The sequence below is a fragment of the Lithobates pipiens genome, unplaced genomic scaffold, assembly GCF_037356315.1.
Source record: "Lithobates pipiens isolate NorthernLeopardFrog02 unplaced genomic scaffold, aLitPip1_a1.2 Scaffold_30, whole genome shotgun sequence".
NCBI lineage: Eukaryota > Metazoa > Chordata > Amphibia > Anura > Ranidae > Lithobates > Lithobates pipiens.
The window spans coordinates 124,307,692-124,321,448 of record NW_027507791.1 but is presented as its reverse complement, the minus strand read 5'-3'; the positions used below and the strand labels follow the sequence as shown (position 1 = coordinate 124,321,448).

Below are 13,757 nucleotides of genomic sequence, written 5' to 3'. Positions count from 1 at the left end.
GCTGGATCCAGGGGACAAGGTAAGTAACTCCCCCTGTGTCCTCCCCTGCATCCAGCGATGCGATCCCGAGTCTGGCTCGGGGTTACTGCTCCTGTTAGTGAAATCCCAACCCGAGCCAGACTCGGGATTACCGCTAGGGGGGTTAATGTATCGTGTGCAAGAGCACGGTCATGGAGGAGAAACCATTTGTCAGGCCAGAGTTCCAGTCTTCCTTCAGCTTCCTGTAACCTTTTCCAAATTACCAAGTAATGGTTGGTTGACTATTGTACCATGTTCTATGAACTTATAGTAAACTATCCCCTCCTGATCAAAAAATAGGATAGTACCGTAAAATCCCTTTCTCTGTAATTCACCGACCGACACAGCTCCTCTCTGTAACAAAATGGGTTGTCAGCCCTATCACTGGAGATACTAGGCAAGTTGTAATACAACACTTCAGAACATTTAGTTCCGCCTATCGGGCAGTCCCTAGGCTACAACCCCACAGCCTGCTCAGGCAGAACTCAGTACGTCAATAAGCAGTAGAACGTAAAGAGAAAAAGGAGGGGCGGGTGCTGTGTCGGTCGGTGAATTACAGAGAAAAAGATTTTACGGTGAGTACAAAAAATCCTATTTTCTCTTATATTCACTGACCGACACAGCTCCTCTTTGTAACAAAATGGGACGTCCCCAAGCAGTGCCAAACGAGGGGTGGGAAAAAAAGCATAAAAACTTCATCCACCATGGCAAGTGGGAACTAGTGAAACTAAACCCACAAAACAGCAGTGTGTGGAAAAACACCACCACCACATAACCGGGAAACCTCAACAGGAGTGATCCCCAAGACCGCAACCTTTCGCGGAAGTAATGCAACAGTGCATTAACATAACAGTACTGCGTTTTTATCGAAAAACCAGGAAAAAATAAAGATTGCATATTTAATTGCAACTACACGGCCGCCTGCAAAACTTTGTGACCAAAACAGGCATCAGCCAATGCACCGACGTCTACCTTGTAGAACGTATGGACAGATGGCCAGGTCGCCGCCTTACACACCTAAGCGACCGATGATTGGTGTTGGAAAGCCCAAGACGTTCCGATTGCCCTTGTAGAGTGGGCCGTGACCGGAAAGGAGGGCACCTACCCCTTCAAGGCATTGGCTTGGACTACAATCTGTCTGATCCTCCTGGAAATGGTGGCTGACGAGACCGCCATACCCTTCTTTGGACCAGCCACCGAAACAAACAGTGAGTCTGACTTCCGGAAGGGAGCCGTGGCAGACAAATACACCTTCAGAGCCCTAGCCACATCGAGAGCGTGAAGGGCCACCTCGATGGTAATACAATGTCCTCATTGATATGAAAAGCCAAGACCACCTTCGGTAGAAAGGACGGTTGCGGACGCAACACCACCTTATCCCTATGGATGACCAGATAAGGCGACTTGCAGGACAAGGCTGCCAATTCCGAAACCCTCCTAGCCGATGTGATGGCCACTAGAAAGACCACTTTCTGGGAAAGAGTCAACAGGGGAATCTCCTTGATGTTTTTAAACAGCGGTTCTTGAAGCGACAACACCACCAGGTTCAAATCCCATGGGGGAAAACAGAGGACGCACCGGAGGGACTACGTGTCATACCCCCTGAACGTACAGTACAGACCAAAAGTTTGGACACACCTTCTCATTCAAAGAGTTTTCTTTATTTTCATGACTATGAAAATTGTAGATTCACACTGAAGGCATCAAAACTATGAATTAACACATGTGGAATTATATACTGAACAAAAAAGTGTGAAACAACTGAAAATATGTCTTATATTTTAGGTTCTTCAAAGTAGCCACCTTTTGCTTTGATTACTGCTCCGCATACTCTTGGCATTCTGTTGATGATCTTCAAGAGGTAGTCGCCTGAAATGGCTTTCCAACAGTCTTGAAGGAGTTCCCAGAGATTCTTAGCATCTGTTGGCCCTTTTACCTTCACTCTGCGGTCCAGCTCACCCCAAACCATCTCGATTGGGTTCAGGTCCGGTGACTGTGGAGGCCAGGTCATCTGGCGCAGCACCCCATCACTCTGCTTCTTGGTTAAATAGCCCTTACACAGCCTGGAGGTGTGTTTGGGGTCATTGTTCTGTTGAAAAATAAATGATGGTCCAACTAAACACAAACCGGATGGAATAGCATGCCGCTGCAAGATGCTGTGGTAGCCATGCTGGTTCAGTATGCCTTCAATTTTGAATAAATCCCCAACAGTGTCACCAGCAAAGCACCCCCACACCATCACACCTCCTCCTCCATGCTTCACGGTAGGAATCAGGCATGCAGAGTCCATCCGTTCACCTCTTCTGCGTCGCACAAAGACACGGTGGTTGGAACCAAAGATCTCAAACTTGGACTCATCAGACCAAAGCACAGATTTCCACTGGTCTAATGTCCATTCCTTGTGTTCTTTAGCCAAAACAAGTCTCTTCTGCTTGTTGCCTGTCCTCAGCGGTGGTTTCCTAGCAGCTATTTTACCATGAAGGCCTGATTCACACAGTCTCCTCTTAACAGTTGTTCTAGAGATGTGTCTGCTGCTAGAACTCTGTGTGGGATTGACCTGTTCACTAATCTGAGCTGCTGTTAACCTGCGATTTCTGAGGCTGGTGACTTGGATGAACTTATCGTCCGCAGCAGAGGTGACTCTTGGTCTTCCTTTCCTGGGGTGGTCCTCATGTGAGTCAGTTTCTTTGTAGTGCTTGATGGTTTTTGCCACTGCACTTGGGGACACTTTCAAAGTTTTCCCAATTGTTCGGACTGACTGACCTTCATTTCTTAAAGTAATGATGGCCACTCGTTTTTCTTTACTTAGCTGCTTTTTTCTTGCCATAATACAAATTCTAACAGTCTATTCAGTAGGACTATCAGCTGTCTATCACCTCCTGCACAACGCAACTGATGGTCCCAACCCCATTTATAAGGCTTGAAATCCCACTTATTATACCTGACAGGGCACACCTATGAAGTGAAAACCATTTCAGGCGACTACCTCTTGAAGCTCATCAACAGAATGCCAAGAGTGTGCGGAGAAGTAATCAAAGCAAAAGGTGGCTACTTTGAAGAACCGAGAATATAAGACATATTTTCAGGTGTTTCACACTTTTTTGTTCAGTATATAATTCCACATGTGTTAATTCATAGTTTTGATGCCTTCAGTGTGAATCTACAATTTTCATAGTCATAAAAATAAAGAAAACTCTTTGAATGAGAAGGTGTGTCCAAACTTTTGGTCTGTACTGTAGGTACTCACTAAGGAGCGCGATGCCAGGGGTCGTTGAAAAAAGACAGCCAAAACTGAAATTTGCCCTTTGATGGTGCTTAATGTCAATCTCTGGTCAACTCCTTGCTGGAGAAACAGCAGGATCCTGCATATGGAAAAGGAGCGCAGGTGCCATCCTTTCTCCTCACACATGGAGATGTAGGCCTTCCAGGTACGATGGTATATCTTCCGAGAAAAAGATTTCCGTGCCCTCAACATAGTTGGAATCACAGAGTCCGACAGACCCCGGTTCCTCAACTCCTGGCTCTCAATAGCCATGCCGTTAAAGCCAGCGATGGTAAAGCAGGATGAAAGATCGGACCTTGAGACAGGAGGTCCTCTTGCAACGGCAGTCGCCAGGGAGCGTCTGCCACCAGACGCACCAGATCTGCGTACCAGGGCCGCTGAGGCCAATCTGGGGCAACCAGGATTACTGGAATCCCCTCGGCTTCAACTCTGCGAAGCAGGCGTGGCAACAGTTTCAGTGGAGGAAAGTCGTAGATCAGCTGGTACTGATCCCACGGAGCCACCAGCGCGTCTGACGTGTCTGCCCACGGATCTCTTGTCCTGGACACAAAACTTGCCACCTTCCGATTGAGACGGGAGGCCAATAGATCCACATCTGGTGTGCCCCACTTCAGGCACAGCAGCCTGAATATCTCCGGATGCAACGCCCATTCTCCTGGGTCCAGCATCTGTCGACTCAGATAGTCCGCCTGCCAATTTTCCACCCCCGGGATGTAAATGGCCAACAGGGCCGGCACGTGTCGCTCTGCCCACGAAGTATGTGAGTGACCTCCCAAGCAGCGACTGAGCTTCTTGTTCCCCCTTGGTGATTTATGTATGCCACAGCCGTGGCGTTGTCTGACTGTATCCTGACCGGACGCCCTTGAAGACTCAACAGCCATGTGTGGAGGCACAGCCTGATTGCTCTCAATTCAAGCAGATTGATCGGCAACTCGGATTCTTCCGTCGACCAGAGGCCCTGAGCCAACTGAATCCCCATCACTCCACCCCAGCCGGATAGACTGGTGTCCATAATGATCACCGTCCATTTCAGAGGAAGGAAGGATTTTCTGGACTGAATCACCGGGGACCTCAACCACCAGATCAGAGAGTCCCTGACTGGTTGGCTCACCTGGATCTGTCGATCCAGGGACAACTGATATTTGTCCCATTTCAACAAGATCTCCTTCTGCAGTACTCTGGTGTGGAACTGGGCATAGGGTACTGCCTCGAAGGAGGCTACCATGAGTCCCAGTACTCGCATGCAAAAGTGGAGCGACGACCACTTGCAGTACAACAGTAGTTTGACCACAGATCTGAGAGTCTGCAATTTGTCTTAAGGGAGAAAAACTCTCGCTTCCCTGGAGTACAATAGCAAACCTGGGTACTCCAGATGCTGGGTCGGCACAATCACCGACTTCTTTAGATTCAACAGGCACCCAAATTCTTGCAGGGTCTGCATGGTGATCGCCATATCCTCCTCTAATTCTGAGGCGGAAGATGATCTCAGGAGATCGTCCAGGTAGCCCACAATTGCGATCCTGCGTTGTCGCAGCAACGCCAATACTGGAACCAGTACTTTGGTAAAGACTCAGGGGGCTGATGCCAGGCAAAAGGGAAGAGCCACAAATTGGTAGTCGGCTTCCCCGACTGCCTAAAGGAGAAATTTTTGATGCCGAAAGCATATGGGTATGTGCAGGTACGCATCCTGGATTTCTAAGGATGCCAGGGAGTCCCCTTAATGGAGTGCAGCGACTACTGAGCAAACTGATTCCATTCTGAACCTCTGCACTTTTACAAAGTGATTGAGGGCTTTCAAGTCCCAGATCGGACGTACTCCTTCCTTCTTGGGAACCACAAAGAGATTTGAGTAGAATCCCTGGAAGCATTCCAGGAACTGGTACAACCACCCCCTGATTCAGCAAGTCCCTTACTGGCCCCAACAGGGCCTCCCAGCGAACTGGGGATATGGGTACGCTGGAGGGGGAAGAATCTGTTTGGCGGCCAAGAGAGAAACTCTATCTTGTAGCCTGTGGAAATCAGATCGCAGACCCATTGGTCGGATTAACCGGGAGGATCACTGGGCTGCAAACTCCCGAAGGAGACCCCCCACCCGAGACATGGTTGGGGGCAAACCTTCATGCGGTAGCACTTTTGTTCACAGGCTTATTAGGCTTGGGGTTCCAGGGACGCTTTTGACCGTCCGTGGGCTTCCGGTCGGGCTGGGGACATTTTGTCAAAGCACCGGGAGGACGAAAAAGCCGATTGTGAGTGGAAAAAGAGGGCCCTTGCCTATGGTGTGGCTCCTTAGCCTTCCTGGCCTGTGGGAGTAGAGTACTCCACCAGTGGCATTTTTAATAATGTCATCTAACGAGGTTTCAAAGAGCCGGTCGCCAAGGAAGAGAAGCTCCGTCAGGGCTTTCTTGGATGCCTGGTCCACAGACCAGCATTTCAGCTAAATAAGGCGCCTCAGCACCCCAGCTGACACTGAAGCCCTGGATAACAGAGGGAGAGTATCCAGGGCCGTGTCACAGACGTACTTAAGGCCTTCCACTAGTTGGTCTGCTAGTTCCACACAGACAGGGGAGGCCTGTTGCTCTCCCAATTCGCGGTGCAAAAGTTTTGCCCACTCTGTGTCTGCAACACCAGTGCGAATGCCAGTACAGGTCGCACGGCTGACCCCACAATCATAAAGAAGGAATGAGCCACCGCCTCGGCCTTCCTGTCCGTGGGATCCTTGAATGCAGGAATCCCCTCAACCGGGATCGTGGTTACTTTGTTTAACCTGGATACTGGGGGGTCCAAGACCGGAGGAGCCGACCATTTTTTGAGAAGGCTTTCCTCAAAGGGGTAACACACTGCCATGTATTTGGGGACCGCAAAAGGTCCGTTGCGGGTGACCCAATTCCTTGTAAATGAACTTATCAAAATAAGTCAGATACGGGAACACCTTAGGTGAACGTGCTGGCTTGCGGGACCGAAAAGGGACCCGTACATCAGCAGAGGGATCCGCTGGCTCCTGAATCTTCAGGGTATCATGCACAGCTGTGATAAGTGCTCCAACTAGCGCTTTGTCGTGCACGGACCCGGACAGGGACTCATCCTCACTGTCCGAACAGTCCTGGTCAGCGTCATCTGACAAGACAGAGCAGGGGTAACCGGACTCAGCAGGACCCGAGCCTGCGTCAGAGCTCTCCCCAGAGGAGGGGGGGCAGGGGCCGCTTTTTAGCACCTTTCTTCCCACGTACCGCCTATATCTTGGCAACAAACGAATTGAGGACCTGCCGTAACGGTGTCCATAGGGACTGCGCAGTCCGCAGGTGACCCGGTTGCAATTGCCGGGATTTTGGGGGAAGAAACACCAGTTTATGAAGCCATGCTGACCCTACCCTGTCTGCCACCCAAAGGGGACTTAGGACAGTGACAGTCCCACCCTCCTGCTGGTGCTGGCTGAGGGGCTCTAACCCACTGGACTCACCACCCTGGGCCGTTTCGCGCTGTATTACCGCAATGCCTGATGATCCCCAGCACTCCCAGATGCAGACATAGCAGAAAACTGTGTCGGTGGCCGGCCGGTCGCATGATCGGCGAACGATCGGTGGGCGATCAAACACACATGTTCAGAACACAGGATATTTCCAGCGCCCTGTGATGACCAAACAGGAAGCAGAGGGCACAGGGGCAGCTGCTAGAGCACAAAAACGTCCGGCTACCAGAAAATGGCCACCAGTGTTCTCAATAGGAAATCACCAGGAAAATAGCCGACTGAAGCCAGAAGCCTTGCCCATACTTAAAATGGCCGCCAAACAGTGCTATGAGGGACTAGAGAGAACATGTGGCAGGCACAGCGCTGCACCAACACAGGGGCATGACTACACAGGCATCCAGCGGGACTAAGCTTCAGGACCCAGGCACCCAGCACAGCTAAAACCCCCAGGTGAGAGCCCAGACACACACACACACACACACACACACACACACACACACACAGCTCAGCACATGTACAGCCCCTCCCCGTGGGGGGGGAGGGAGTTGGGGGACAGGGGAGAGAAGAGAGGGGGGTGAGGGGGGCCCCCGAATCGACCTCCCAGGAAATGCCCAGCTGCTCCACCCTGCCAGGCAGGGAGAGCTGTACTTGCCAGTCCTGAAGCTGGGAGACATTCCACAGTAGTTAGCTCCTGATCAGTACAGGGAAGACTACTGGCCTTGGCATACTGTGACGCAGACACCAGTAGCCCGGTCATATGTACGCCCCGGAGCATAAAGCTCATCGACCACCTATGGAGCTGAGGTATGTCGTGGCCTGCTGAGCCTTAGCTGCGACCTGCACACGCTCGATGGCCGGACTGGGGAGACCACAAGGATAAGTGAACCAGCCTGTCACCCAGCCGGCTGTTGATCAAAGATCACAGGTTCATTCATCTTGCGCAAAAAGCCAAGCTTCTGCATCAAAAAAACACAGACCTATGGGCCCGCAGGGTTCCTAGGTCTATCTCCTTCGCTAAGCAAGAAAAAACTGAGTTCTGCCTAAGCAGGCTGTGGGGTTGTAGCCTAGGGACCGCCCCATGAGCGGAACTAAAAGTTCTGAAGTGTTGTATTACAACTTGCCTAGTATCTCCAGTGATAGGGCTGACAACCCATTTTGTTACAGAGAGGAGCTGTGTCGGTCGGTGAATATAAGAGAAATACACAGCAGCACGATTTTGAAATCAGAATGAGAAATCCATGCTTTCTTCAGGCGAGGTGAATTCTTTGTTTTTCACTGCATGCTCTGGTGTTTTGTTTCTGGATCATACTGGAAACACCACGTTTCATCACTGGTAATAATCCTATCAAACACTTCTGCATTCTTCAAAACATCAGATTAAAATTTGAAGATGACGTTCTTTCTGACCTTCTGTCAAGATTCGAAGCGCCATCTTTGCGTGAATCTTTCTTATTCCAAAATCCTCCATTAAAACATGCAGCACCCTGTTCATATTCCATTCTTCTGCCATCAGTCACACACTCAATCTTTGATCTGAGCATACGAGGGTTTGCGCTGTTTCCACATTTGCAGCTGTCCTTTGTGTTTTTGGGCTGCCTACTTCTTTCATCATCGTTGACATCATCTTGCCATCCCTTAAACCGCCTATGCCATTCAAAAACACTTGATTTCTTCATGGAATGTCCACTATAAGCCTGTTGTAACAGAGCTAATGTTTTTACTTGCACTTTTTCTAATTTTTATGCAAAATTTGATGTCAATCCGCTGCTCCATATTCCCACCATTCATTTTCCACCAAAAGTGCAACACACACGTTATTTCTTCTGCTACTCTGTAAAGACTTCAACTGGTCTGTAACCCACGCAAGTGCAATTTAAAACATGTCATAAAACACTCGTGTGCGAATGGTTATGTAACTCATCAACATCTGGCATTCCAGGAATTGAATTGCCACACTGAGGGACCATTTACACCAGCATGGTCTGCTGTGGTGTCTTTAGCGCACATTGTATAATGCACTAAATTTAATTTATTTAAGGTAGCACAGTCATTTGAATGCACTGTCTAATGCAAAACAACTGACTAAAAAATCGTGCATGTAGCGTTTTCAGCAATGCATGTGCTAATCCGCTTTGCAGTGAACTACAACATAGGTGCATTTGGGGTGCCATTAAAAATGGCGCATTTTACTTTGTGTTGCAGCAGTCGTGTGCAAAAAAAAACAAACAGAACCAGCGCATTCTGAAGCTCCAGCGCTAGAGCTGTAAAAACGCCAGACACCGGTAAAAGGTGTTAAATGCAATTTAACAAGGTGATTTACCTTCAGTCTGGTATGAATCTTAAGGGGAACCCCCTACGCCAAAAAAATGGCCCCAAGATCCATACCAGACACTTATGCGAGCACACAGCCCAGCAGGTCAGCAGGCGCCTGCCCCCCCCCCCCCCTTTCTGGACCATACCAGGCCACATGCCACAGGCCACATGTCCTCCATATGTGGGGGTGGGTGCTTTGCGCCCCCCACCCCAAAGCACCTTGTCCCCATGTTGATGAGGACAAGGCCTCTTCCAGACAACCCAATATAAGTCATTGCACATGGCGGACCCAGCATTACACCGGGAGATTGCATCCAGTCAACATCGGAAGAGCAGTGGGAGAATACCCAGCAAAAGAGTGATAAGACCTATTAAAAGAGCTAGAAGACAGCAGAGAGAGAACACAGAGCAGAGAGGGAGAAGACGTCGGCAGAAGAGCCAGAGCTGCCTTAATAAAACACTTTAAAAACCTGTGTAGTGTGTTTATTTTTGACACTTTTTCTTTAGGTGAATGGGTAGGGAAACAATGTACCCCATACTCATTCAACCACAGTGGGAGGCCGGGATCTGGGGGCCCCCTGGTTAAAGGAGGCTTCCAGATTCCTAAAAGCACCCATCTGCAGACCCCAAAAACCAATGGCAAGGGTTGTTGGGAAGAGGCTCTTGTCCTCAACATGGGTACAAGGTGCTTTGGGGTGGGGGGCACAGAGCCCCCCTGCCCCAAAGCTCCCACCCCCCATGTTGAGGGCATGTGACCTGATATGGTTCGGGGGGCACTCGCTTGTCCACCCCTTTCTTAACCTGCAGGGCTGTATGCTTTGATAAGGGTCTGGTATGGCTCTTGGGGGGGCCCCCACAACATTTTTTTGGGGGTTCCCCTTAAGATCCATACCAAATCGAAGGGTCTGGTATTGTCTTGGAGGGGAACCTCACGAAAAAAAATTTTTACATTTTGGCGGGTTTTCCCTTCAAGATTCTCAGCACACAAGTCGAACCGCAAGTCGGATCGTCTTGGTTTGACTTCTATTCAAATCAATGGGCTCCCATAGGGAACCATTGATTTTGAAGAAGCAGAGAAAGGCAGCTGTTGGGAGTACTTGAGGACAGGGTTGAGAACCACTGATTTAGTGCATGGTGCTAAAATCTAGCCCAAGACAATCCTATTATTCTAATTGTGGGCACTGACGCCAATGCAAAACGCTGCTTTTCCCCCGGCGTCGGTACTAGCTTTACAGGGTTGTAAACCCTTACAAACCGCTTCGACCTACAGGTAAGCCAAGATTAAGGCTTACCTGTAGGTCCAAGAAATATCTCCTAAACCTACACGGTTTAGGAGATATTTGCCAAAAGACAGGCACCGCTGTCTACAGAGCATGCGCCGTAGACAGCGGCGCGCAGGCGCTCTGAGCGCGCCGCTGTTAGCAGCGATGTGCCACGAGTGGCGGCTCCCAATGCGCATGTACGGGAGTGACATCATCGCAGCACTGTCAAATGACAGCGCCGGAGCAGCGAGACCCACCAAGAAGATGGAGGCTCCATACACAAGTGGACAGTGGTGACTTCGCTGGCTCCTGCGTCAGGTAAGTGACACATAATGGACTACTATGCGATGCATAGTAGTCCATTATGCTTTACCTTTGCAGGGAATCAAAGAGAAAGTAAACCCATCAGGGTTTACTTCCTCTTTAAAGCGGAGGTCCACCCTAAAGTGGACCTTCTGCTCATCGGAACCCTCCCCCCCTCCGGTGCCACAATCGGCACCTTTCAGGGGGGAGGGGGGTGCAGTTACCTGGATAATCCAGGTAACTGCACCCACTTCCGGGATAGCTCTCTGCGGAAAGGGGCGTAACTTACGCCCCTTTCCGCAAGTGCCCGCCCCTTCCCGCAAGTGCCCCGCTGCCTGCTGGGAAACACACAGATCCCAGAGGCAGCGGGGAGCGTCCTTATTGCGCAGCGCGATTCGCGCATGCGCAGTAGGGAACCGGGAAATGAAGCCGAAAGACTCCATTTCCTGATTCCCATACCCAAGATGGCGGCGGCAGGACCCGACAGGCGACCTAGAGATCGGCTTCGGGTGCCGACATCGCGGGCGCGCTGGACAGGTAAGTGTCACTATTTTAAAAGTCAGCAGCTGCAGTATTTGTAGCTGCTGGCGTTTAAAAAAAAAAAAAAAAAAAAAAAAAACCCGGAGTCCCGGTGGACTCCCGCTTTAAAACATCTATGTGTGTGTGGCCTAAACCTGTACTAAGAAAAATATGGAAGCTACTACTGCCAGCATCTTCTGCAAATGCCATCTGTGTTGCTGTTATTCTGATCTAATGTATTTTCAACTAACCTAGGACATGCAGATCAGGATTCCTGACTTCCCTTACTACATGCATGTTTAGAGTCGAATATTTTTAGAAGGCCTCCAGCAATGGAGACCCTCATATTTCTCTCACTGCAGATCTTCCTTTGAAAAGTAATCAGCATTTACCAATACCAATCGCAATTACCTAAATAAACATATTTTAGCTCACCTGATCTTTGGAACGGGAAAGGCAAAGTTTAATGACCTCAGATTCCAACAGCGTCCTCCTCTGTACCTCCACACACTCATAGTATCTGGATAGCCTTGTTTGTCCTTGCTTGTTGACAATCAGGAAGAATTTGATCATTTCTACTATCAGGGGACTATCTCATCCACCCCTAAATTAGTACACTGCAAAAAAATAAAAAAAATACAAAAACTAAACCATCTTTTCTTACTCCTAATTTTAATATAACATGTTTTTTTTATCCAGTCCATTGCAAACATAGTCTTTCCTATAAAGTCTTTCAATAGAAGTCTGACAATGATTTATCTTTTAAGTATTGGGGAGCATGCGGAAGGATTAGAACCTCTACCGAGTTTTGTATTGCCATCTGTATCACTGTTGAGGAAGTTTACTCTAATTTCCTGTTTTGAGGACTACTGACACCTAGGACAGGAAGAGAAGGGAGATGAACACAGGCAATATGAAAAAATGCTGTCCAATGAGAACTTGTATGCTTGTTGACAGATTATTTTGCATACATAAATGGATTACCAGTTTTTGTCTAAAATACATAAGGGGTAGATGGTAGATCCCATTCTTACTCAGCAGAGAGCTATTTTCGGTTTTCTTATTTTTTTTTAACTAAGTGGAAGAAAAGCCTAAGTACATATTTTCTTATAAATGTTCTCTCCCCTCCTCCTACCTAACCTGTAAAAAAATATCTGTATACCTTTACATATTTTTAATTTGCACCAGTTTAGTCACATGATCTTACAGCTCTATGTAAAGGAGTGCTCAACAATGGCTCTGAATCCCGGGAGCCATGACATAACCAGTTTGTGACACTTCCTCCTTTACCCTGCAGCAGCCACTCACTGATGCGGAGGGAGCTGGAGCTGCAGGATCCCATGACCAGACTGGATTAAAAATAGGTAAGATTACAGCTATTTTTTTTTTTTAATACAGGTTAGGTAGGATAGGTAGGAGGAGGGGGAGGGAACATTTTTAAAATAGATGCTTTAGGCTTATGTTCCACCTTAAGGTTGGAATCACAATGTAGCTGTTGGTTTTTGAAATTTACACTTACCCATTTCAAAAAAAGAGACTCCCTATACATGTTTTGTAATTCCGGCCTCCCACAGGTGGAACTTTAATGCTATAGTTACATAGTAGGTGAGGTTGAAAAAAGACAAGTCCATCGAGTCCAACCTATGTGTGTGATTATATGTCAGTATTACATTTTATATCCCTGTATGTTGCGGTCGTTCAGTTGGTTATCTAATAGTTTCTTGAAACTATCAATGCCCCCCGCTGAGACAACTGCCCGTGGAAAGGAATTCCACATCCTTGCCGCTCTTACAGTAAAGAACCCTCTATGTAGTTTAAGGTTAAACCTCTTTTCTTCTAATTTTAAATGAGTGGCCATAAGTCTTGTTAAACACCCTTTTGTGAAAACGTTTTACCCCTATTGTGGGGTCACCAGTATGGTATTTGTATACTGAAATCATATCCCCTCTCAAGCGTCTCTTCTCCAGAGAGAATAAGTTCAGTGCTTGCAATCTTTCCTGATAACCAATATGCTCCAGACCCTTTATTAGCTTTCTTGCCCTTCTTTGTACTCGCTCCATTTCCAGTACATCCTTCCTGAGGACTGGTGCCCAGAACTGGACAGCATACTCCAGGTGCGGCCGGACCAGAGTCTTGTAGAGTGGGAGAATTATCGTTTTATCTCTGCAGGTGATCCCCTTTTAAATGGATGCCAATATTCTATATGCTTTGTTAGCAGCAGCTTAGCATTGCATGCCATTACTGAGCCTATCATCTACTAGGACCCCCAGGTCCTTTTCCATCCTAGAGTCCCCCAGAGGTTCGCCCCCCAGCGTATAGATTGCATTCATATTTTTGCCATCCAAATGCATTATTTTACATTTTTCTACATTGAACCTCATTTGCCATGTAGTTGCCCACCCCAGTCATTTGTTCAGATCTTTTTGAAAGGTTTCCACATCCTGCGGAGAAGTTATTGCCCTGCTTAGCTTAGTATCGTCTGCAAATACAGTGATTGAATGGTTTACCCCATCCTCCAGGTCCTTTATGAACAAATTAAATAGGATTGGTCCCAGCACAGAACCCTGGGGGACCCCACTACCCACCCCTAACC

General features: G+C 48.3%; 1 protein-coding gene across 1 annotated transcript in view; it reads right to left on the bottom strand.

Annotated features, from left to right (window-relative positions):
* The window catches only part of AP4S1 (adaptor related protein complex 4 subunit sigma 1), a 175,446-nt gene that overhangs the window by 120,903 nt on the left and 40,786 nt on the right, over window positions 1–13,757 (bottom strand). Inside the window, exon 2 of the mRNA XM_077464808.1 lies at window positions 11,600–11,781. Coding sequence (XP_077320934.1) covers window positions 11,600–11,737 — 138 coding nt within the window. The 5' untranslated portion in view covers window positions 11,738–11,781. The remainder of the gene's footprint in view (window positions 1–11,599; window positions 11,782–13,757) is intronic.